Source organism: Aedes aegypti, chromosome 3 (assembly GCF_002204515.2).
Source record: "Aedes aegypti strain LVP_AGWG chromosome 3, AaegL5.0 Primary Assembly, whole genome shotgun sequence".
NCBI classification, from domain to species: domain Eukaryota; kingdom Metazoa; phylum Arthropoda; class Insecta; order Diptera; family Culicidae; genus Aedes; species Aedes aegypti.
The window spans coordinates 127,486,842-127,513,389 of NC_035109.1; the positions used below are offsets into that span (position 1 = coordinate 127,486,842).

Below are 26,548 nucleotides of genomic sequence, written 5' to 3' on the forward strand. Positions count from 1 at the left end.
GGAAACCGAAGCCGCTCATCAAAAATGGTTGCAAAGCGGTGCGGTGCGGTTGTTATCAGTTCACGCTAAAATTTAAATTTTATCCAGACATAGGCCGTAAAAGTTTTCAATTTCTGGTTTCGTTTGTGCATTGCTGAGTGGCGAGTAATTTACAGTGAGATTTGTGTGATTTCTGATCGGCGATTGAAGTGAAAATTCAGTGTCTGGGGTGCGTGTCAAAAAAAAAAGTGTCGGTGTGGATTGCACATCTTTAATTTTTTGCGGTATCGTAAAGCAATCAAAAAAAGTTGAAACAAATGAAAATGTGGCACGAGGCACGTAAACAGGAGAAGAAGATCCGGGGGATGCTGGTGGACTACCGGAAGCGGGCCGAGCGGCGGCAGGATTTCTACGAGAGAATAGTGCGTTTGTAGTCGGAACCAGTTTGTTATTTTTTCACTTTGCATTTTTAGAGCTACTATCCTTACTCTGCACAGTGGGATGAATAATGAAAAACACAGTCAAAAATATATTGGATAGTATCGTATAATATCGTCCCCTTAATGCTACAACTAGATAACTCGAAAATCAAAATTTTGAGATGTGCAAAATTGTAACTATGACCGTTTTACAAGGTGATGGTTATTCGCAGAGAATATGATTGGAAAATAAACTTCAAGTTATGTATATTGAATCACACGCTTATGAGCTGTAAATATTTTTCAGATCTAATTAAGAATAATATTTTGACATATTGAAGTCAAAAATTTCAAATTTCGAGTTATCTAGTTGTAGCATCAAGGGGACGATATGGTCTATTCCTGTTCTACGTTATGATGTATATACTTGTATATACTAACTGATTAATACTGATAAGGGATGGTACACAAATTATGTCACGCTAAATTTCAACTTTTTTGACCCCCTCCCCCCCCCCTTTGTCACACTTTTTGTATGCGTCCTCCGAAAATTTTGTAAGGCTTGTCACACTTGGCTCGACCCCCTCCCCCCCTTGGAGCGTGACGTAATTTGTGCATGACCCCTAAAGTTTATTTTGTCTTTACTTTCATATAACATTCTTGACAGTGCTCTAAAAATAAGTTCAAACTACAGTACTGGCAAGAATTAAGTACAAAAAGGTCTATTTTCATATAAAATGGTTATGTTTGGAAACCTGTAAAAGTTAACCGCGGGAGATAAACGGCAAAAAGTCATTTTTTTATGAAAAAAAAATCCAGTCGGAACACATTTTCACCTAATGAATTACAGTTTTAAACAGAAAAACTTCGTTTGAAGTTTCGATGATGACGATGATTACAATGATTGATGCTTCAACGTTAAGAATCAACCCAACGAACAATTTTGTTGAATAAGAGTTGAACAAACCATTCTCAAGCATACTTCAGCTGAAAAAACCGCTATTCAACTACTAATGTTACCTGAAAATAGTTTCAAAAATATGTTATACGATGTTAAACGAAGATCTTTTCAGCTTTGGTTCTTTAAAACAATAGAACGAAAATAATGTTCAAACAATAATTTCGCCAAATGCCCACCACGGTGTGTTTCGTAGAACAAGTTTATTACAAAAAAATAGGTAAGTCTGAAACTTCTCCACAATAAAGTCTAGGTTTCTCGCGTTCATTTGCTGCTAAAACCAAAATAATCGGTCGGGGGGTCCAGAGTATTTTTTTTTTGTTTGATTTCGAGAGACTTGCACATATGTTTGAATTTGCCTATCTATGTGTTTATGTACATTAGGGCGGTTCATAATAAAAAATGTTTGAGAATTCAATCTCACATATGTTCCTTACTATCCTTACTATAAAAATAGTGTTCTGTGAAATTCGCAGCTTTCTAGGTGGTGATTTAAGGTGGCCCAAAGACAATGTAGGTTTATATGGAAATTACTATGAAGATATTTTGAGGTATATTCCAAACACGCTTGTACTGTAATGTAAGTACAAACTTATTATCCCATTGTGAAAGCTCATTCTTCAAACCATAATAAAGAAATTTGCTGAAGATAGAAATTCAATTCGACAGATAGCAGAAGAGATATTCATGAGTTTGTTTGCTATTATTTAGCTTAACCCCTCTACCGGCAGCTTCATTTTTTCAGCACAAAAATATATTTGAATCGCAATTTTTGTTTCTCTATATTTTTCCACCATTTTTTCACAACTTCTCAAAAAACTCTTCTACTTTTGGAATCTATGTCGGTATTGACCATTGGTCAACTGGTTTTAAAAATTTTTCGGTGTTCCTTGGGGGACCGACACTTCCCATATAAAATTTCAATATGATGTTTTAAGAAGTTTTCAAGATCTCGTTACGGCTAGAGTGGTACCAAAAATATAAAAGCTCATTGCTCAAAAACAGTTACACCGATTTGTTTAATTTCTTTACAATAGTCTTTCATCGAAGTTTAGTTTTGAAAAGCGAATAACCGAATATGAGAAAAAATCTGTAGCCAGAGATAATTACGAGAGTTATGGCTATGCGTCGGTCCCCCAAGGAATTTTGGAATATCTCCGAATAAAGATGACCAACGCTCAAAACCGATACAGATTCTGAAAATAAGAGAGTTTTTTGAGAAGTTGTGGAAATTTTTTTCAAAAATTTTGAGAAACAAAAAAGTTATCGCGATTTGAATATTTTGAAAAAATGAAGCTGCCGGTAGAGGGATTAATATGGGGTTATGGTACTGCAAACAAGTACAAAAATCCCAAACCCATTTTAGCCTCATGATGTTAGTTTCTGATCTTTTCATAAGTACTGTGCCATTAAGATAAAAAATATAAGATTTGTAACTTCTCAAATACCATCCAAATAAGCGTATTTTTCAGCACCATGGGGCAAGTATATTACATGTCTTATAACAAGGTTTATCACATGCGAAGCCCTCTACTAGTTAATTCGAATAACTGAAATTGTGTTGTTTGAAAGGCGGATAAGTCACTTTTGTATCTAGGGGTCATGCACAAATTACGTCACGCTCCAAGGGGGGGGGTTAAGCCATGCGTGACAAGCCTTACAAAATTATCGGAGGACTCATACAGAAAGTGTGACAAAGGGGGGGGAGGGGGTCGAAAAAAAATGAAATTTAGCGTGACATAATTTGTGTACCATCCCCTATGAGTAAAAAGAGAAATCAATCAAGTTATCAATGGTTTAAGGATGAATATACATAGAAGCCAAACCTCGAATTTTCAAAAGCACAAGTCTAGAGAAGCAGACAACCGGTAACTCACTGGTCACTCGCTGGTGGCGATTAATCAATAAAATGTTCAACCCAAAAGGTTGTCAGGTTTTCAAGATACAAATCTACAAACAAGCTCTTGAAAATTCGGGATTTGATATCGATGCATCTTCACCTATTAAAAATATTTCCTAATAACCTCTTACATCATTATGACCAATTTAAGTACGATTTTCAAGGTTTTTCGTGGACAATAACTAAAATGACGTTTGAGACAGTTTTGCAATTATGCGTATATCATATGTCATATATGCTTATTACAGCTCTTTTGAGCAAGAACAACTTTACCTTCCAAGCCAAGGTGTTCAAATGGTTTGATCTTGCAGTTTGTCCCGTATCTATGTTCAACGCAATGTGTGTCGGTACAAAAACACATATCCATGAATACTTCACATAAAATAAAAAAAATGTTCTGGACCCCCCGACCGATTATTTTGATTTTGGTCGCAAATGAAAGAGCAAAGTCTAATTGTTTTTAGTTCGAAATTTCAGACTTACCTATTTTTTTGTAATAAAGTTACTCCACAAAGACACCGTGCCACAAATACCGGGTACCCCCGTTGGTTTGACCACATTTAATCTGAACACTTTTTAATCTGTACCCCGCTTATTTGCACATCGTTCAGATTAAAAATGGTTCAAACGTCATTTAGCTAATGGAACGGAGTAAAGTGAAATGGAACGCTGTGGAACGAAACGCAGAATCAAAACAAACCAGTGAAAGAGGTTACCAGAAACACGTTTCTAGGGTGACTGGATGTTCAAATTAAAAATGAACCCCGATTATTTGCATGAGGTACCGTTCAAATTGGATCCTAAAATGTTTAATGAAATCTTGTTTTTATTTAATGACACGAAAGAGCGTGTTACTGTAACTATTTTAGCAATTTTTCCCGCTCAAATAACGGCTATATCATATTTAAACTTTAATTTAAAAATTTGGTCCATAAATGAACCTTGACACTTTTGATCATGTTTGACGTTCGCTTAATCGACAAAAACACCACAGGGCTTTTAGTTTTAACACCGGGGTTGTTCCTATCTCCCTGGCCACGATCACAGGGTTTAACGGTGCCAAAGTAGAAGGTGCACCATAATAATACCCGTCTGTGAAACATATCACCTTCCCAATACTTTGGCACACCTCCAACGGTTCATGATTTATCATGAAACGGCTGCATTCAGGTGGAGGATCTGTTAATATGTTTCGGCATATTATCAGGTCCTCTTCGAACGGAGGGACCGCCAGGGCTCATTAGTTACTTATAAACCAGTGCTGGTTGTTTGATGTTTCAATTCGCTTACACGAGCTGTCGCATCCTTTGTACTAATCAGCAATGGTGGTTAAGTTTCGAAGCCAACGTGTGATCAATCGTTTTATAATGCAACATAAGAATGGATGTTTGGTGGAACTGTGCGTTACACTCGTTAAATTTAGTGATTGTGAAGGTGCTAATAGTGATTTTATAATTAAATCTATAGTGATGAAAATTTGAAAATTAAGGTGGAAGTGATTCTGATAGTTTTTTTAAAAATATAATAATAATGATGTGAACTCTACTAATTTAATAATGGCCATAATACATTGTGCAATCATTTTTCTAAATATAAACTTAATTGCCTAGTTCTTTAAACGTGCATGATAAAAGTGTTAATGACAGCGAGTGCAAAAGAATGGATCGAAGTGATTTTTTTTAATGAAACTTTCTTGATCATAGTGCTAAATCGTAGTTTGAATAGTAATGACTCTACAGCAACAAAAATAATGATACATTTAAATTGAATATCTTTTAATTACTTAGTAATGCTAACAGATGGTAATGCTAACAGATTTATATGAAAATGGTGTGATGTGAAAAGTGATATAATAGAAAGTATATCTGAAGTGTATTACGAAAGTTGATGAGTGATAATCGGTGATATACGTGATAGTGTCGAAAATAAAAGTGACGATAGTGAGTGATGAAATGAAATGGGGAATGAGGACCTTTTGATAAAACTATTTCGTTCTTCACTTTAACCACTCTAGTAGCATTTCAGGCCTTATCATAGTTTGATAGTAGTCTAAAGTACTAGACTGCAAAACTACGGCAAGGGCTGATTGCTGCTAGCGTACACAGTGACCATTTGAGCAACATTGCTTAGGAACGTCTGTGTGATGAACGCAATAGAGGCTTATAAAAGCAAATGCTGGGAAGGAGCTTAGGGCAGATTAAGAGTGCCAGTACTACCCCTATCGCTACCGACAAAAAAAAAAAAAAAACACCGGGTTTGTTCCTATCTGACATTTTGGAAGGGACACGGCAAGCAAAATACACCCAAAATTTAAGTTTAAGCCAAGGAATGTGACAAAATCTAAAAAAATGTTTTTTAAACCTAATCAAAAGAAAAACATTAAAAAATAGAGTAAACATGTGTTTTTAGCCAAAACTTAAGCGTTTGGCATTGAAATCGGGACAGGCCTTTAGGACCCTATTAGCGGGGGTGCACGGTATCGTAATTTTTCATAGTTTATTTTCATATAAATTGATAATCGGAAATGAATTACATTAGCATGATGGGACTCAAGTTTGATGCTTTGAGATATCGAAGTCCTAGCAGGCATGAAGACAGGTTCCTTTGACAATTGTTAGGCATTAAGAGCTCTCTATAAAATATGTTGCAGAAACTATACAGAACCTCACGCACGGTAGAGTAAATTGGGACAAAAGTTTGAGTAGGGCAAGAGTTCCCTTTTAAGATGTTCAGTTCAATTCAAAACAAACAAATTACTCTAAATATCATAGAAATCGATTTAGATTAGGGAAAGTTATAACTTTTTGTTTTAGACGACAAAATAAAAATAAAATGTTATTTGATTTTTTATTTCAGAGCGTTTCTAAGCATGTGTTTACTACCTGAAAAAACCTGGAATTATCAGAGAATTCTATTGAACCTGGAAAAACCCTGGAATACTCAGGGAATTTCGATAACAATCAGGAAAATTTCTTTGAGGCAGTAATTCAAGGTAAAGGATGTAATTCAAGGTGACAAAGGATTTTCGCGTCAAAACTCCTAAATAAGTTTTGGCTGAGCAGCTATCAAAACGCTCCTTGAGCTGTTAAGTGAGGTTCTTTTCCGGTAATGAAATTTTATCAATTTCCCAACAAATGATTGAATTTCATGAAAATCTCTAAATTAAATCAGTAATAGATACACATTCGAATAACTAAAATAACTGGAAAACTGATTTTAAGAAAATAATCTAGAATTCAAACAACTTTCAACTTAAAATGTTGAAACAATTAATTTCAGGGCTGGTAGCAGTTATCTTTTTAGAGACTTGGGCTCCTTTTTTGTGAAAGTTTCTAGAAAGTCTTTATTTCCCTGGGCTTGGCATTATATTTTTCAGAGTGTGATGATTTTAGATATTTGATTGCTGTATTGTGTAGTGTTGATTAGAGGTTGCATCAACTTAAAAACAATGGCAAAATTTTTATTACATTCAGATTTTTTTTATTTTGATTTAGTGATCCTATTCAAACTACTGCATAATACGGTTATCATTCATTGAAATCATTTATACTCCAGGAACATATAATTTCAAGCTAATGAGAAGATTACAAACTGAGGGTGGATTAGGAGCACAATCAGACCCCTGAAAGTGCAATGTGGGTTAGTGTATGGGAAATGCCATTGACGGTTTGTAATCTTCTACGAGATTTCGAGATCCAACAGGGCGCGTGCACCGGGTTGCGGATAGGAGCAAAGGGTGATCAGTAGCATCCACTTAAATAATAAGACAAAATGCCGTTCTTTGACTAGGTGATGTAATGTGATCTCCTATGGTGTTGTAGTACTACTATAAAGTATTTCACTTCATTCTGGGAATTCTGACCTTGATATTAATTTTTCACTTAATAAATAGAATGAAATAATCATGCTTAATAAACACAAACCACCTTTACTGCAGTAATAAATCTAATACCATCAATTTTCTATATTTGACAAGGTTTTGAAGAAAATCAATGAGTGAAAGAACTACTTTTTAAATAAGCCACATTAGCTAAGTCTATACACTTATAAAAGTTTCGTCATAGGGTCATGGCGAGCGTTTGGTATGTATGATAATAGTTGATTCTTATCTAATGGGGGTATAAAAAGACCACGCGGACAATTTCGAAACAAATTATTTCTATACATCGGTTTTATTAACCGAAAGGCTCAGCTTTGCTGTAAAACCATTCCTTAGCAAATACTCATTAGTATTATCATGTTTCAAATGTAACGCAAGAGTGGGTGTGGTTGGGCTCTGCGTTACACTAATTGTTTGCATTCGACAATGAACCGATGCACGAGTTCACTATTTGACGTTCCAGCGGTGCCGTGTTATCTACGTGACCATGGCAACGATGGCAACGAATGAATTTGGCACCGCTCAAACGTCAAATTAGTGAACTCGTGCATTGGTCCATAGGGGTATCAAGGAGAAAATGAATTGATGCCGGGCTTAAGTTCTATGGCAGCACAGATCTGGAGAGCTGGACAGCCGCTCAGGCTGAGGGCTTGATAGAGTTGTCACTCGCTGATGACCAGGCTTGGGAACTGTGACCACTATTCACCACAGTTCATCGATTCTGCCAGTCAACCAAAACACAAAGCAGCATCAGCATTAATGGATCAGTGCACGAGTTCACTACTTGACGTTTGAGCGGTGCCGTGTTATTTATGTGGCCATGGAAACTAGTGAATTTGGCACCGCTCAAAAGTCAAATTAGTGAACTTGTGCATCGGTCCATACCATCAGGCGTTGCGCTGCCAACAGTTCACACACTGCTTGACTGTTTTTGTCTCTCCACTATGATAGTTTTCGCGCAGCCATCTCGAGGTGAATGATTGAAAACAATGTTCAATAATTCAATCGCTAATATTTCGCTTGTGTTTTCAACTAATTGTAATCTATTAGCGCTAATAGCAAGAGCACAATCATTTCGTTGCGATACATATAAACAAGTTCAATTTAATGCTGCCTTTATCCAGCAAAAATGCAAAACCTCGAAAACCGGAAAAATCGTGCTCGAGTCATTTCGCATTCGGGTTTGAAAAAACGTTGGGAAGAAGCAGATTACAGTTTTGAGGAGCCGTGACATTTTTTTGTTTTGAACGGTCATGGTTTGCTTTGGATTTTGATGGTCGTGTAGAAAAATGTGAATGTTGAGGTGGTAAATGTTTACTACAGTATATTTCCCATCCCTGCTGATGACCAATCCATCAGGGTTTCGGCATGAGTGGTTGGTTGGTTCTTTGGGTTTGTGCTCATGAAGGGTTGAGATTTGGCTTTGGTTCAATTTCACCTTAAATTGACTTCAAAGACCTTGGGAGACAAAAAATCATTTCTGGGGTTCAACAATTAGTTACACAGTTAGTTTACTTGATTTTTTTTTGTAGGCATTTAGACGAAAGGGTGGATTTTGATTTCTGTAGCGACAAATAACAATTAGGATATAATCTGACAAGTAAAAATTTGTTTAGGAATATCATACAAACGACATGATAGAGTTCAACAACGACATTCAACAACTGCTTTACTGCTTGTTTCGCTATATGGATAAATGTTTTTAATTTAACATCTCTCATGTCGCCATTTTAAGTTTATTTCTCAAATTTCTTTGATTTTACAGTGAAACTTCCATGAGTTGATGTTCCATGACTCGTTATCGACTAATGGAACCATACTAAAAACAAAATGTCATGGTTACTATGATGGTTCCCTCAAACAGCTCTCTATAGCATTTCTGTACCATTACTCGATATTTCCATGAGTCGAGATAGATATCGAGAGATATCGACTCATGGAGGTTTGACTGTATCAGCGGCTTTCATTTTTTTTTTCTAAATATTGGTTTTTCTTTACATATTTTCTATTTGTTAAAAATACTATTTCAATATTAAATTGCTTTGATCGTAGGCTTTAAAAAAGTCAATAGAATTGTTTGACCTACGGATCCATTGCATTTTGCAGCATTTTTTTAGCATTATTGTGTCAAGTCTATCCCATTTACCTAACACCCAAGCCAATCCAATTTTCCTTCTCCCATGGCGTTTGTGTAGTCAGCATAGACTATTCAGCCATCACCCCTCCTATCATCGGCTTTGGATTGACTTGCGCTCTTGTTGCCCCACCAAACGCTGCAAAATGAAAATGAAACTCTGATCCATATCTGTGTGCTATCCATAAATGTGGGGTGACTGTAGGTTTAACATTTTTTCTCGAAGCAGCAACTAATAACTTTCGAATGTAGCATAAAGATCATGTCTGGGACTTTCATTTTAATACTTCAATTTAAAGAACTGCTTCCATCAGTTGATCCACTACTAGAACACGAAGACAACTACTGGTGCAAGGGATCCAAATTTTTGATAGGATAAAATAGCAAATCGACTAAACTAGAGGCAAGATATCCACCAAAAAACAGCGCATGCCGTTTTTTTCTGAAAAATATATGTTTTATTCCATAATCCAATCTACTGATACATTACAACCATTAGTACCGGCAGCCTGTTACTTTTAAATTTAAGGAAGTTTGACTAATTATATGAAAAAAATATTCACCAAAATTACATGTTTCCACTTAGTTGTATGAAAAAACGGCTATATTTTGAATACATTACAATTAGCCCTGGGCATTTTTTTATGCAAACAAAAGTTTATGGTTGGTATAAAAAATATATGTCATAAAAGTATCGATTTCGGCCAGCGAATGTTTGACCAAATCTCTTGTTCCTTCCGGTAGGGCAAAAATTTGTATACGCCAATCGATTTTAAATCTGATAACTAAAAATGGGTTAAGGAGGGCAACGTGGCGTAGTTGGCTACACGTTCGCTTCATCAGCGGATCGTCATGGGCTGGGCTGGGAATCACCCAGCCTCCCCAACAAAAAAACTCTTCGTCAGTCCGCTTGAAAACTATACACGAACTCCACCCGTCCAACACCATGGCCGTCTGAAAGCGGACTGACAACTGACCCTCTTCTGGGCGAATATGCTCTAATGTACTCGGATAACATGACGATCGACCAACGGCAAGGAATAATGGACTTCTCTCTGGACTGATAAAAAAGCAGCATCACATGTAACATCGGATCACCCAATCACTGTACGTTCCACAAACAGAGATGTTTCGTGGTGGAATAAACGCCTAGAAATTCTTAGAAAAAATACTAGAAAACTGTTCAATAGAGCAAAGAGGACCAGGGAATGGGACCAATATAAAATTGCTCTGACTGAATATAATAAAGAAATAAGAAGATCTAAAAGACTGGACTGGAGACATACATGTGAAAGCATTGAAAACACTCCTGTAGTTGCAAGACTACAAAAAGTCCTATCGAAAGATCATACAAATGGTTTAGGTACTGTAAAGAAAGAAAACAACTGCCTAACATCGAACGCAAAAGAAACGTTGGAAGTTATGATGCAGACACATTTTCCTGATTCTGTACTGATTAGTAATAATGATGAAAACATGTTAGAAAACATTATCGGTAATGAAACAACCGAGATGGACAGTCATGGTGAACACAGTAATAACTTCTCGACCTCTTGTTGTGACGCAAAAAATATAGCTGAACAAATTTTTACTGTATCTAAGGTTGATTGGGCAATCAATTCATTTGATGCATTCAAATCTCCTGGTGTAGATGGAATATTTCCAGCATTTTTGCAAAAAAGTAATGGTATCCTTACCCCATGTCTTTGTAATATGTTTAAAGCAAGTATTATACTTGGATATATACCCAAATCATGGCGACAGATTCGAGTGATTTTTATTCCGAAGGCTAACAAAAAAGATAAGACTTCTCCCAAATCATTCAGACCAATAAGTTTGTCATCTATAATGCTCAAAATTATGGAAAAACTTATTGATCAATATGTTAAATCTACTTATATGAGAAAGTATCCTCTAAATAATAATCAATTTGCTTATCAAACTGGTAAATCAACTACAACTGCGTTACACGCACTTGTAACTAAGATAGAAAAAACGTATGAAGCAAAAGAAATTTTACTAGCAACTTTTCTAGATATTGAAGGAGCGTTTGATAATGCGTCTCATAGATCCATGACGAGGACAATGTTAAAGCGAAAGTTTGACATATGTATCGTTCAATGGATTAATGAAATGCTATCAAAACCTGAAATATCAGCAAAACTCGGTAGTTCATTAATATCTGTTAAAGCAGTGAAAGGATGTCCACAAGGAGGCGTTCTTTCGCCTCTTCTCTGGTCACTTGTTGTTGATGAATTACTGGCAAGTTTAGAAGCACAGGGATTTGAAGTAATTGGGTTTGCAGATGACATTGTTATTATAGTCAGAGGAAAACATGACAATATCATTGCAAGCAGAATGCAAGCAGCTATAAACTACACAATTAAATGGTGCGAATCTGAAGGACTGGACATCAATCCTCAAAAAACAAGCATCATTCCGTTTACTAAGAAAAGAACATTCAAGATATCTGATCTTCGTATGAGAGGGACTTTAATGACACTTTCATCGAATGTTAAATATCTGGGAGTCATTTTAGATCGTAAATTAAACTGGAGTCTACATTTAAGTAACATACTCGATAAGGCAGCAAATGCACTATGGATAAGTAAAAGAACTTTTGGAAATAAATGGGGATTGCGGCCAGCTATGATCCACTGGATATACATGGCTATTGTGAGACCCAGAATTACGTATGCTTCATTAGTATGGTGGCCGAAGACTTTGGAAAAGAGTGCAATAAAAAAATTAGAAAAAATACAAAGGCTGGCTACTATATCCATAACAGGCGCAATGCGCAGCACACCTACAAAAGCATTAGATGCAATGCTTAATCTACTCCCTCTGTATCAATTCGTTCAACTAGAAGCTGGAAAAGCCGCACTACGGCTTAAACGAACTACGGTTTTTTATGATGGTGACATAAAAGGTCATTTGGAAATTTTGAAAAAAGTTCTAATTAATCCATTAGTTACAGTCAACAATGACTGGATGGAAACGACATTTAATTTTGATCGTAGGTACAATGTAGTAGAGCCGGATCGCTCTGTCTGGGATGTGGGAGGACCACAAATTCGCTCAGGTTCAATAGTCTTCTATACTGACGGTTCCAAACAAAACGATCAAGTGGGAGCTGGTGTTACAGGTCCCGGTGTATGTTTATCAGTCTCAATGGGTAGATGGCCAACCGTCTTCCAGGCTGAAATACAAGCTATACTAGAATGTGCTTCTATTTGCTTAAAAAGAAAATACAAGCATTCCAACATATGCATTTTTTCTGATAGCCAAGCAGCGCTCGCTGCTTTGAAATCATACACATGTACTTCGAAGTTGGTTTGGGAATGTACTCTATTACTTCAAAAATTATCGGTAAATAATACTATAGTTCTTTACTGGGTGCCTGGGCATCAGGGAATACAAGGAAATGAAAAAGCAGATGAGCTGGCAAGAGTTGGATCATCTCAACATTTACAAGGGCCAGAGCCTTTCTGTGGAGTCTCACCATGCTCCATTAAAATGGAGCTCAGGAACTGGGAAAAAGCCATGGTAAATACCAACTGGAATAAAACTGTTGTAGCCCGCCAATCTAAAAAGTTTATAACACCCAATAAATCAAATACACAAAAACTTCTCGCCCTGTCAAAAAAAGACCTGTGTGCATACACAGGACTAATTACAGGACATTGTTTAGTTAAATATCATTTACGACTAATCAAAAGAATTGAAGATGATATTTGTCGCTTTTGTAGTGAGGAAACAGAAACCTCTGAACACCTTCTGTGTAACTGCGTTGCACTTTTTGCTGTGAGATTAAAGTATCTTGATCAAGGGTTTCTACAGCCCTCTGATATATGGTCCTTAGCTCCATTCAAAGTAGTTCGGTTTATACGACATATTATTCCCCATTTTGAAAATACCGAAATCATGAGTTGAGGATAACTAATCATAGTAAACTATCACCTTGAATACGGTTATACAGTGGGATTCCGTTTTTGGCAACAAAGTCTAAATTTTCAGTTGCCAAAAACGGAACCGTGCCAAAATCGGAACCCTTATTTTAAATTTTATTTTTCAACTACTGGTTTTGAAAACATCATTAGAATGTTATTACATCATCCTTATAGAACCATATGGCATAAAGACTTCTGAACGGTTCACTTCGAAGCAGTTTTCCGTAATATTGTACTATGCTATGGATCTATAGCGCCGAAATGTTAATTGTGGCAAACGTTCAACATCCAGCTTTTTTTTATCGAAGCATTATGTACACTATTTGTATGAGTGGGCCATCTTAGATTAATAATCTCAAAAGTGGCTTTTATACAAGAACTGAACATTTTCCTAAAAATGTGTAAGAATACGAAAAAAAATAAATGTGTTACTGTATTCATACAAAGACGTTTTTAAGTACAAATCAAAAGCCCTGGGTATTGAAAAACATCAAAAATCAGTTCAATTTTAGGCTTTAGCGTAAAATTTTACAAAATTCGGTAAGTTTAGAATACCTTCCTAATTAATGTTTCTGATAAAGTAAAGCATTTCATAATGAATGATTGACTGCAGTCAAAAGACCAAACATAAACAACTACATCTCATGATCCATAAATGCGACTCGTAATTTTGTAGAATACTCATACAACTTTTATTATTTCTACTTGAAGTGAGTTTTTATTTAGCTAAACATATAAACATATAAAATATATATTTACATATATCCATGTTATGAAACCTCAAGAGCCTGATAGGAATCTTCAGGTGCTCGTAAGTAATCTACAGGAAAACGCTAAGGTTCCGAAGCATCTTGCTAAGAATATTGCTGCTATATTGCCGAAAATTCTCAAGTCTCCAAGGAAAATTTTCAAATGTTTTTTATTCTTATATATTATTTATATATATTTTCCCGCTAGGAATTACCAGGATGCCCTAGAAATCTTAAGAGTTTATTAGGAATCCAAAATTTCTGACTTAATCCCCAATAACCAACTGTACATTCTCAGGATCCCATAAAAAAACCCAAGTGTCCGCTAGGAATCTGCAGACATTCTCAAGAATCCGTTAAAACTTCTGAGAAGTCCTTTAAGGACTAAGAATCACCTAAGGATTCTCCAGGCTTCAGTTAGGAAACTCATAGTCCCAGCTCCAAAGGAACATTTTGTTTATGTTGAGACCCGTATCCTTGATTAAAAATCTTGTACCGAACTCGTCTCTTAAAAATCTAACGTCTTAAAGAATTTCCAACAAAGAGGGAGCGTAGTCAATTATTGAGAATAAGTGGTAGTAGTTTGGACTGTGTTCGCATTTGTGCCGGTATTGAATGGTGTTCACGCACAACGCGAACAGTGTGCAACATTTCCACCCTGATCAGTTCAGTCATAGTTTTCACCATCTTGTTGTTGATCTTGTCTATGTAATCCATTTCCCCCTATTCCCATTCATGTAAAACAACCACATAACTAACCTCGAGTCGCCGCGAGTATTTCGGCTACCACCACTAACAAACACCCTTTCCTACCTGAACCACACACACACACTACTTCACGCAACCCGACCGACCAGCTTGAGCTCTCCATCATCACACCACCCGATGCACCGCCAACTGTCTTGCGCTGATTGGATGGCGCCTTTTCCAATCACCATTCAGACAGTAGTAAGAAGAAGAAAACGTTCATTATAAATAGTGCACCCATTCTTGAAATTTGTCATTCAGTATTTAGCCGTTGTATGGCACGCGCAATAAACCGTCGTAGTTCGAAAACCGATACCCAAAGCGTTTCTCTCACCGAAGCAGCCCAGCTAGTAGTCCTTTTCAGGACTGTTGTTAAGAAATCATATTCACAGTCTGAGCTATCGACACCCCAGGCATTCCTTCAGGGGAAGGAATTGGCCGATCATCCCTGGCATTCCGAAGAGGAATTGGCCGCCGAAGCAGGGATCCTTCAACCGAAAGGATTGCCCTCGTCAACTACTGTCCGTGATCGGACAAATGAAACATTGGAATTCTTAAAAAATAATATGCAATATAGTAAAATCTTCACTTTTTTATGGCTTATATGCTGCCACTTCTGCAATTCACTAGAATTAAGCAATTTATTCTATGAAATTCCCTAAAAGTTATGATGCATGACATATTGTTGTATTTTCATTTATTACTGCGGTGTGTTTTTCATGCGCAATGTGTGTAACTCCACAATAATAACAGTGAGCTAAAAAGGTGACTTTTAGTTGCCTAATGTGCTTGTGCTCTGTTCAAACAAGCTGTTCCAAAACTGGAGAGAAGTGATTTTTAGTGTACCACCTACTGGCAGACCCAAGTGGGCTGGATACTTAATAGAAATGCCTTGGAGATTGATCTCTAGTTGAGATTGTGGTGGAGATGAATGGCCTTATGAAACGTTGCGAATGCATGACAAATGACCATCCTGAAGTAAATAAGCGCGTACGGGAGCCCTTAGTAGTTAATGAGATTTGGGGGATATCAACGAAAATGAAGATTTGGAATGTAAACGGTGTGTAGTTGACCTGCCATTCAGATAAATAAAGCAACAGACATGGTAATATTTACAAAGAATTACAAATTTTGATGATATTCAAAAATGTTGCCAAAAACGGATCCATTTTGTTGCCAAAATCGGGGGGTGCCAAAAATGGAGCATGCCAAAAACGGAGCATGCCAAAAACGGAATCCCACTGTACATTAAAATGGGTGGTGTATCACAATAGATCAAATAAATGGTCGCAGTGATTATACACCCAACACAGGAAAAAAAAAAAAAAAAAAAAAAAAACATCGGATCAGCTCCAAAAATAGATTTGATCGATAAAGCAGATTGAAATACGGACAATGTACTAAAAAGGAGCAATCGTCAATTTGGATTTGCTCTGGTGATGCTTAAGCTGGTGAATAAGAGCTCAATGAATAGAAAAAAAACTAAAAATGGGTAAATATTTTGAAACAAGTTTGTTCAACAAAATTGTAGCCTATATGTTGAAGGTTCACTGTGTGGTATTCATTTTATTTCAACTACCGTCAAACGGGGTGACTTGCAACACATGGTAATTTACCACTATATTTCACTATAAAATACAAATATTGGAAGAAAATTTGTCATAAATCGGTCCTACACGGGTAGAATTCAGAATCCAAAAACAAGATTATGACTCATAATATCATGAGTGTTTTCAGTTTATGAAAATACACCATGATTAGGACTCATGATATCATGAGTCAGATTGCCGTAAGCAAAACACACGTTATAAATCATGATTTGGGAATCAGTTTTTTTCTCCGTGTATAATACGTCTAACCCACAATTCAAAGTATTGACCACAACTAAATCTGTCATTGTATCGATTTTTCTATATAAAACATAATTCTTTTAAATATGTTGAAAACTGATATTTTATAGATGTTCAAAATTGTAGCCTGAAAACATGAGGTAGGTAGATTTAATTTCTAAAGGTAATACTGTACATGGTGTTCCCTCAACTAAATTTCCAATTTCAGCGTTACGTAATAAATGGACGCTGCCTAAATAATCAAATTTTTCGTGTACTGTTTGGAATGCTTTGAATAAATAAAAAACAATACTTGACAATTGCGACTACTAAAAACTATCGATATTTCTTTGAGGGAAAAAAATAATTTGACGTTGTGTGGTGCAAGTCTTATTGACTTTCATAGGTATTATATGATGAAGTTTTGTGTTTAATAAATTACAGTAAGGTGGGTCAAAAGTTCGACTTTAGTGGACTTGCAACACTATTCAACTTCAATCAACCAAAACCATGACCTAAGGATCACCTAAACGTATACATTTCTTATTAAACTTTTAATGACCTGCCCGCTTACAAAAGCGATAAAAAAAAGATTGAATCGAATAATTATTGACAATTGCGACTACTAAAAACTATCGACATTTCTTTGGAGGAAAAAAATAATTTGACGTTGTGTGGTGCAAGTCTTATTGACTTATTCATAGGTATTATATGATAAAAGTTTTGTGTTTAATAAATTACAGTAAGGTGGGTCAAAAGTTCGACTTTAGTGGACTTGCAACACTATTCAACTTCAATCAACCAAAACCATGACCTAAGGATCACCTAAACGTATACATTTCTTATTAAACTTTTAATGACCTGCCCGCTTACAAAAGCGATAAAAAAAAGATTGAATCGAATAATTATTCGAAGTGCAAATTACTTTTACTCTTGGTACAACAATTCTGAAGCATGTTATCAGAATATAATAAATTTTGAAAGACGAAAATAAAGCTGTTCAATATAAGATACAGGACTTTGAATTTTCCAAAATAACTTCGCCATAGACCTTCAATGATATGCTTGGAGACCTGTATTTCAGCTTCTAACAAAGCAATTGTTCTGAAATTTAAAATGAATGTTAAAAATAAATTTAAATGATACCTATGATGATATAATTAACTTCTATGTGAAGCTCGATATGGTATTGCGTTCAAGAAAAATAAAAAAACGTGACGGAATTGAAAGATTCAAGATTTTTATTCATGCGAACTCTGTTTGAAATGACATTTCTTCTCAACTGCGTGCTGCGATCGAAGAAAAATGATTTACTTGACCATTTCTGACAATAAATTTCCCACACATCGAGATAAGCGATTACCTACTTTTTGTTCCAGGTGCATACTGCACATAACTGCTTATGGGAAGTATGCACTTTAACAGAAAAGTAATTGCCTATCTCGATGCGTGGGAAATTTCTTGCAAGAAATGCTTAATGAAAGCATTTTTTTATAGCAGTACGCAGTTGAGAAAGAATGTCAATTCAAATAAAGCTCACTGTAGAAAATTTCTTGACCATTTCTTGCGCAGAAATTTTTACTTTTCTTGAGCTGAACAGCATACCTAGCTTTATTTGTCACATTCGACTTTTTTTTGACAATTTCGAGCTAATACCGTGGAGAGTCATCAAATGATAAATACTTTCGATCAACTTACTGCAATCTGTGAGATTGTTCTACAGTCGCCTCTCCACATCTCGATATCGAAGGGACCATCGAGATAAGGAGAGATCGAGACAAAGAGCATTAATTTAATGAACACTAGATTGAAAATCACTCGAAAAAAGTACCAAGTTGTTTTCTCACATCGGTAATTGTAACCGCATAACAGTCACATTGAGAATCATACATGAGCCTCGTAATGTAGTAGCAATGAAGTTTCTACCACAATTATTTTCTGACTATTTACCTAGTTTGCGATATGAGTTGTACAACATTTCAACCTCAAATAAGCACTTTTAAGTTCTTGGTAGTTTTTAGAAATTTAAGTTTCCTTCCATATTGCCATAAAATGCACATTTGGTACTTCATTCACTCAATGCCTCCTTTTGCCGAATGTTACAAATATGCAGCTATGGGCAATACTCATAAAAATTTTCATGTTATGAAAATTCGCTCTTTTCAATAAAAATGATCAAATTATTGTTATTGAATATTTCAAAAATGATCATTTTAGGATAAATGTTATATTCCTCAACGTTTTGAATTGTATCTTAGTGATTCAATTTGTAAGAAAATGTTTTCCTCTAAATATTCAAATATCAAGAATTTCATTATTTTTTACAACTAAAACTTTAAGTTATTTTCGCCATGCAGTACTTCACCATTTCCAAAACGTGACCATTTTGAATGAAAATCGACATGTGTGTACCTAATTCTTGCCAGCACTGTAGCATACAGAAACAAATATGTTGATTATCCTATGTTATTTCCAGAAAGCCGATCCGACGCAGTTTCTTCAAGTTCACGGTCGCAAATGCAAGATCCATCTGGAGGCCAGCGTGGCTGCAGCTGCCGAGAATCCGGCCATCATGCAAGTGATATTGCGAAAGCATAATTTCTGCTTTTGTTCTACATATACACCTATAACAAGACTGTCCCATTCGATGCTTCCTGTTGTGACCCCTTTTCTTTCTAATAAAGTTGCTCGAACAACGGCTAGTCTAAGTTGGACCCTATTTTCTTCCTTCGCGCTCAATAACGAAACCAGTTTCTGTTTTGTAACAATACAAGTTGAAAATAGGGTTTGATTGCATGACTACGTAAGCGAAGAGACATAAATTCGCACCGTTGTGGACCTCAACCGAATAGTTGATTAATTTGTTGATATTCCTGCTTAAAGGATGCCGTGGCAAGGTCAGAAGGACAACTTGATTGATCGATTTGATGTGCGGGCCCATCTGGATTACATTCCGACGCTGCCGGCCAAACAGGACCAACCGGTGGAGGACGACGTGCTGGACTTGGAGGAACGCTCCATGAATTACGAACGGTATCGCGTTCTCGCACAGAACGAGTTTCTCGGTGGGTAACTATGTATCCATGATTGGTTCAATATTGCCGGGCCTGTGTGGGAATGCACAGCCAACAGGATCAGCGATTCCCAATCATTAGATGCTTTTTAGAGGATAGGTAACTTCTCTGCAAAATTTTGAGGCATTCAGCGAAGCACGAAGTAATAATCATGGGCGTAGCCAGGGTTGTCATCAGTGGTGGGTGCGCTACCTCAAAAGTTCATTCACGAATTTCACGGGACTTTCATTGAAAAATGTCAGCCAAAATATCCAGAGGAATACTCGGAACAGTCCCATTTATATAGGAAATCCCGTAGAATATGGGACTGTTTTGTGAGTATGGGCGTGCAATAATAATCTAAACGGAAATATTAACTTTGAATTAATAACATTAATTACCGACTCCAAATTGGGAAACGCTGATGTAACTAAATTGTTGAGAATTGTGCAAATAACAGTTGTTTCCTTTTTTAGGAATCAGTGAAGACAAATATTTACATCAGTTGCATCTGGAGGAACAGTTCGGAGTCAATGCACAGGTTGAAGCTGAGCAGAAAGCATCCTCTTCGAAAAAGAAACCATCCGGTGGAGTGGCCATAGGTTACACCTACGAAGACAGTGATCCAACAGGGGTCGTTCCTTTCAGTCAAACGATCACAGCCATCGAACAGTCAACCGCCACTTCCAAGTACGATGAATGTATGAAGAGTGACTCGGATTCGGATCTCGATATGGACGTTTCCATTGACATCAACAAAGTAGGAAATGCACAGGCCCATGAGATGAATGCTTGCGGAAGGCACTACGGAATGAAAAGTAACGATTTCTATTCGTACCTTACAAAAGACGCCGATGAGGCGGAAGCACTGAAAATGGCAAGGGAAGAAGAGCAGGAGAAAATAATGTTTAGCGGACGAAAAAGCCGAAGGGAACGAAGGGCACAACGGGAAAGGAAGTTTGCCGGAAGGCCAACCAGTCCACCAAGCTATGCGGCAAAGGAAGAATTGGTTCCGAGAACTTATGACGATCCGAACGACAGTTCACGATCTCCTTCGCCTGTAAATTCAGGGAAAATAACCTACATTACCTCATTCGGCGGAGAAGATGAACTCCAACCTCACTCCAAAATATCCATTAGCTTTAAGAAAGATAGTCAAGGTGAAGCTAGCACTTCCAAAGGTGGTTCTTATGCTCAAAAAGTTAAGCAAAATCTAGAAAAGCTTAAAAGCATGAGCTCGAAAGAAGAAGAACACAAAAAACCGGCTCAATATCAGAGGAGATCGCGAAGTTACAGCGATCGAAGTAGAAGTCGCAGTAGAAGCACTTCTAGGACCTGGCGACGGAGAAAAAGTCGCAGCCGTTCAAGAGAAAAACGAACATATTCCAAATATAAAAGACGTTCTAGGTCTGGTTCACGCTCTCCCCGATCCCGAGGACATCGAAGCGACCGACGACGAAGAAAAACTCGTTCCTCATCGTCATCGCCTTCGCCACCTGTGCGCAAAGCAACATCCCGCAAAACATCTAGTTCGGATTCCGATTCCTCTCATAGTGATCGAAGCCGGTCCAAAGCAGTTCCCGCTCAGACCGAACGTAAACCACAAATCAAGACAGAGCCACCGGAAAAACCATCAACTGCCGGTCTGCCACCTACCCTAGTTCCTCCACTTCCTGTGACTTCGGAAATCGTTTCCCAAGAACCGCCACTGCCAGCCGCAGTGGTAAAGAAAGAAGTCACACCACCCAAAGTACCTGTTCTGATCGAACCGGAACCAGAGGTGCCCATCCGACGATACTACGGTCGTAAACGGGACAATCAAAGTTCGACCGACAGCGACCTATCGACAGATAGCTCCGACGACGAACAACAAAGGAAAAGTGGCGATCCGGTGGCGATGGAATCGTCTAGCAAGTGAGTCGGAAAGATGTAAAACGATTTCATTTCTAGTTCCCTGGTATTCCTATTTTTGGAAATATTTTTTGGCTATCTGTATTATGAAGGGACTTTCAGTCAGGAAATCAGACTTGGTTTGTTCTAATTTGCATATCTTGTACTGCGGAATTGAAAAGAGCTTAGTCACAATAGCTTCAAACTTAACATTTAATGACATTCAAGCAGTTTCAAATCGTAATAGATAATTGAACACATACTCCAATAATCAGAGGAGAAAAAATCAATATCTTCATCATCCATCTTGCCTTTGGAGGAAAGAAAACTTTCTTTCCTCCAAAGGTTTTCTAATTTCATTTTTTACCGTCCTCACTGACTCCTCAGCAATACGATTTGTCATATCGGTAGGGATTTTCGTGAAAATTCTCTAAACAATATTTGTACACGATTTCTTCAGTTAGTTCTCTAAATATTCCACCAAGATAATTTCTCCACGAATCTTCCCAAGGGAAGTGTTCTATTCATTCAAAGAATACTCCATTCATTCTAGTTATTTAGACGACTAAGTAACTAGAATGAACATTTTTCATCAAGAGAGCCTTCAAGAGTTTGTTCAAAGCTCCTTGTAGATATTCTTTCAACAAAAATCTCCAGAAATCCATTATCCCTCCCCTTGGTTATGCGACCTTGCCGCGATGGGAGGGCATAATCCATTAGCCCATATGATGGAAACCAAAGGACACTTTGGCACTTTTTGCTTAAAGCCGCGTCATAATTCATATGGCATAGACGCAATAATATCTCGGATGTGATCCAACCTGCTTTTCGTAGAATTTTGAGCAGAAAAACCGACTGTGTTATCCTAGGGTGTTTAGTTCGAACGAGCTTCCTTTTGTTTTTCGGCTATCTGAAAATACCGTATCACCGGGATTTTTTCTTTTTTTAACGGGCGGTTTTAAATAGGTACCTATGTTTGTTTTTACGCGTATCGTTATTTTTTATTTTTTTTATAAGGGTGTGGCTGAGTCGGTGGCCTCTCATCAAGTAAGTGCTACAGCAACATTTCCTTCCCCTATCCCAAGTTACGGTAAAGATGGACGTGGCCGGGAATAGCGATATGCATGCTTTTCTTCTTCTTCTTTCTGGCGAAACGTCCCCACTGGGACAGAGCCTGCTTCTCAGCTTAGTGTTCTTATGAGCACTTCCACAGTTATTAACTGAGAGCTTACTATGCCAATGACCATTTTTGCATGCGTATATCGTGTGGCAGGTACGAAGATACTCTATGCCCTGGGAGGTCGAGAAAATTTCCAACCCGAAAAGATCCTCGACCGGTGGGATTCGAACCCACGACCCTCAAGCTTGATCTTGCTGAATAGCTACGCGTTTACCGCTACGGCTATCTGGGCCGTATTCTTGTTTATGATTTGCTTTTAGTATTCTTGTTTATGATTTGAACAAGGTATACTCCCCTGCCTTGTTCCTGAAAGTAGTCAGGATGAGATTATTAAAAATAAACATGAATGTTGCTAGTATCCAATCTACGAAGTATACCGTAACTAGGCTAACGCTACTGAGGGAGGTAAATGATGTTCATGCTCAAAATCTTAACGCAATTTCTGATACTACTTTTGCAAAATTCCTGAAAAAATATACGAATTTATTCTTTGGGCTTCTTCAGGAATCAGATAAATTTTGGAGGTAATTCTAGATAAATGTTTTGTTCAATTCTTGCTGGATTGATTGTTGAAAAGATCTTGAAGTATAGTCAGTGACAAAAGTTAGAAATCGAATGCTGTTTTTCCATACGAAATGTCTAAGTGTGGGGCTCTGATTGTTCATCCAAAAGCGTTTTGTTAGATCATATATTTTCATAACATCGTAGTATAGTAGTTGAACGATGTACTGAAACCCGATTACGATATCATTGGTAAACAAAAAAGATATAGCTAGCATAAACGAGGTGTTCACTTTATTAAATGAACAGCCTTTAACTACCAACTGTCCAAGAGATGCAAAAATGAAATCTTTTAGGCTTGACTTACCTAAAACTGACGAATTCCCACCCAAAATTGTATTCAAAAACAACTGTCTCACATTCACACCAATCGACATTTGCACTCATCTTTGCTTTACTTGCAGTGTCCAAACGACGGAAACGACGGGTAGTTTACTCCCGGGAGGAGTCACCATCAAGCAGGAAAAGCTCGAAGGTGGTCCTAGTGGTGCTGCTTCCACATCCTCGTCGTCAGCAAGGTTTGGTGGTGGTAGCTCAGTGATCGGCACATCCGAGTCCAAAGTCAGTAAGAATAATTCAAATATCATTAGACCCTTCACCTCACACTACTACTGCGGCAACGTCAAGTATCACTTCTACTTCAACGAATCGTTCCACAAAACCCTCATCGTAGAGAGTGAGTGGACGGTTTTTATGTTTGAATTGGTTGGAAATTGTTCGGAAATTTTGAGCGGGGAAAACAAACGTCGGGTGAATCGTTTTTGGGCTGTGGTTTTAGAGAAAGTGTTTTTTTTTATAAAAATATTTATTACCAAATCAAATATTGAAATTGTTTATCAATGATACGCGAAGTGATTGAAATATTCTTGTATTTCATCGATTAGCTTAATTTTTGAGTTTTTAGCAGACGACTAATGTGTAATCAGAGACAGCTATTGCAGTATCGATCGTAGGCAACGTGAATCTGCGACAATCATTTGCGTAATCTTGTTTGTTCGAATATGATTTCAGGCAGTGGGTTTGTCTTCCGTTGGTGCATCGAAGTCACTTAACCCAAGAGATCGACTGAAGCGCAAGATGCAAATTTTACTGAACAAACAATGTAAGTTGCGGAACGGTTTGTGCTTGAAATTTTCGTTAATCATCATACTCTGTATTTCAGTCAAAGCGGATAAAAAGGCAGAAATCGAAAAAGTTGAGCGCCAGATTCAATTACAGCAGGAACGTGAAGACGAAATGCGAGAATTGGCCCTTAAGCTTCGTCGACGGTAATTGTTTGGATCTATTGTTTTGAAGCCTCTATTTAACTATTTAATCTTTTTACAGGCAACGTGAACTTCGTCACAAATACGGCTCGCCAGAAAGTGAAAAGAGTCCTTCCAAATCGGTAGATAGCTCTGATGACGAGAAAGGCAAGGAGCCTAGATTACCTACGGTCAAGGAACCCTCTCCGCCACCAAAGCCTGTTCCACCGTCGTCATCAACGTCGGGTTTCAGTACAAGTGCAGTGATCGAACGGAAACCCATGCTTCGTCGGTTTGCCCAGGCAGAAGCCTCTAGATCTCCGAGTCAGACCCGATCCATTAGACGACGTTCCCGAAGTCGAAGCCGATCTACTGCCGGTAGTCGTAGTACAGCTGTTCCTAGCACGAGTAGGAGATATGACGACCGTCCCAGGCGCCATACTCCTCCCCCAACTACGAGATCGCGATATCGCTCGCGATCTAGATCTCAGGAAAGATTCCGTGATCGTGATCGAGATCGCGATCGGGATCGGGGTCGTTATGGTGCCAAACCTTCCCGGGATTATGGTCGTGGCGAGGGCAGCCGTCACTACCGACGTAGATCGCGATCGACTTCTCGGGAACGGCGCCGATCTCGTTCGCGTACGCGAAGATCGAGGTCCAAATCAAGAAGCAAAACCAGTGCCGGTAATAATCGCAGGGATAGATCGCCTAAGATAGTGAAGAAGTTGGTTGATTATTGATACAAACTAGTGGTTTCCTGTCGTTCATTCTATATACCATGCCGTTTTCTATTGCCATATAATCAGAATTTTTCAAAACCGTTTAAAGCTACTACCTGTTGAACACTTTTTAGCATCGTGTATCATAAAATATATCGAAAATTTAGTGCACGCGGGTTTCGAAAGTGGTTCAGCTAATTGTGCGATAATAAAGCTGCATTATTTTTCAGGTAATTTTGTTAGCATTTGTTTCTTCCGAAATTGCCATTTATATGGGAAATGTAGCATAAGCAGAAAAAAATACACAAACAAAGCTCTGGAACATATTTATGCATTGGTCTAGAAATGCCAACATGCATTTTTCGAGAAATTCGCCCAAAGATTTTTTCAAAAAAATTTCCGTAGAATTCCATTGCCGAACTTATCGATGAAGTCTCCTGAAAACCTATGAGAATTCTTCTACATGCATTCTTCCAGGAATAGTGGATAGATAAGGAGCCGGATCCTATTTTTGGCACTTTTGATTCACTTCAATGCAGATAATGACTAAATAGATTGATCAAGGCGACGATGAATCGTACAGAGGGTTACGGAAAGGTGATGGTTTTTGGTGTTTGCAATTGCAACATTGCTTTATACACCCTATTAAGTAGCGCACCCTATTAAGTAGCGCAGGGATAGACACAAGTGGAACAATTTTTAGATATTTGTTATTCCCATGATATTGTGAGCTTCTTGGGAAAGCTGTGTGTGAATTTCCATAGCTCTACGCGGTCGATACTTCATATGCCGCCTCGAAGTCGATGAAAATGTGATGCGTTGGGACCTGGTATTCACGACATTTTTTGCCGTACAGTAAAGATCTGGTCCGTTGTCAATCGGACGTCAACGAAGCCGGCTTGATAACTTCCTATGAACTCATTTACTACAGGTGACAGATGACGGAAGATGATCTGGGATAATACTTTGCAGGCCGCGTTTAGAATGGTGATCGCTCGAAAGTTCTCACAATCACAATGTCGCCTTTCTTGTAGATGGGGCATATTACCCCTTCATTCCACTCCTCCGGTAGCTGTTCTGTTTCCCAGATTGCGCCTATCAGCCGGTGCAGACAAATGGCCAGCCTCTCCGGGCCGCCCATCGTTATGAGTTCTGCTCCGATACTATCCTTACTTACTAACTTTATTGTGCTTGAGCTGATGAATGGCATCCTTAACCTCCCTCAAAATGGGGGCTGGTTGGTTTCCATCGCCCGCAGTACTGACGAAGGCATTTCCTCCGTTGTCCTGACCTTCACCCTGTGCTCTCAGCGCCATTCAGGTGCTCGTCGAAGTGCTGCTTCCACCTTTCGAT

At 37.8% G+C, this 26,548-nt stretch overlaps 1 protein-coding gene across 2 annotated transcripts; it reads left to right on the forward strand.

Annotated features, from left to right (window-relative positions):
• On the forward strand, positions 1-25,429 carry LOC5580142 (CLK4-associating serine/arginine rich protein). Of its 2 annotated transcripts, none has more exons than XR_002501099.1 (8): positions 1-401; positions 19,022-19,119; positions 19,429-19,610; positions 20,075-21,512; positions 23,634-23,794; positions 24,241-24,331; positions 24,392-24,497; positions 24,556-24,589. XR_002501099.1 is itself a non-coding variant. In XM_021848537.1 (8 exons), exons 1-8 carry the CDS (start codon positions 297-299, stop codon positions 25,214-25,216), a joined length of 2,838 nt encoding a protein of 945 aa, XP_021704229.1. In that variant the 5' UTR covers positions 2-296; the 3' UTR covers positions 25,217-25,429. The 2 variants fall into 2 exon arrangements, 1 of the variants encoding a protein (XP_021704229.1); XM_021848537.1 differs by having other exon boundaries at positions 2-401; positions 23,634-23,790; positions 24,556-25,429.
• Positions 25,430-26,548: the final 1,119 nt, after the last annotated feature.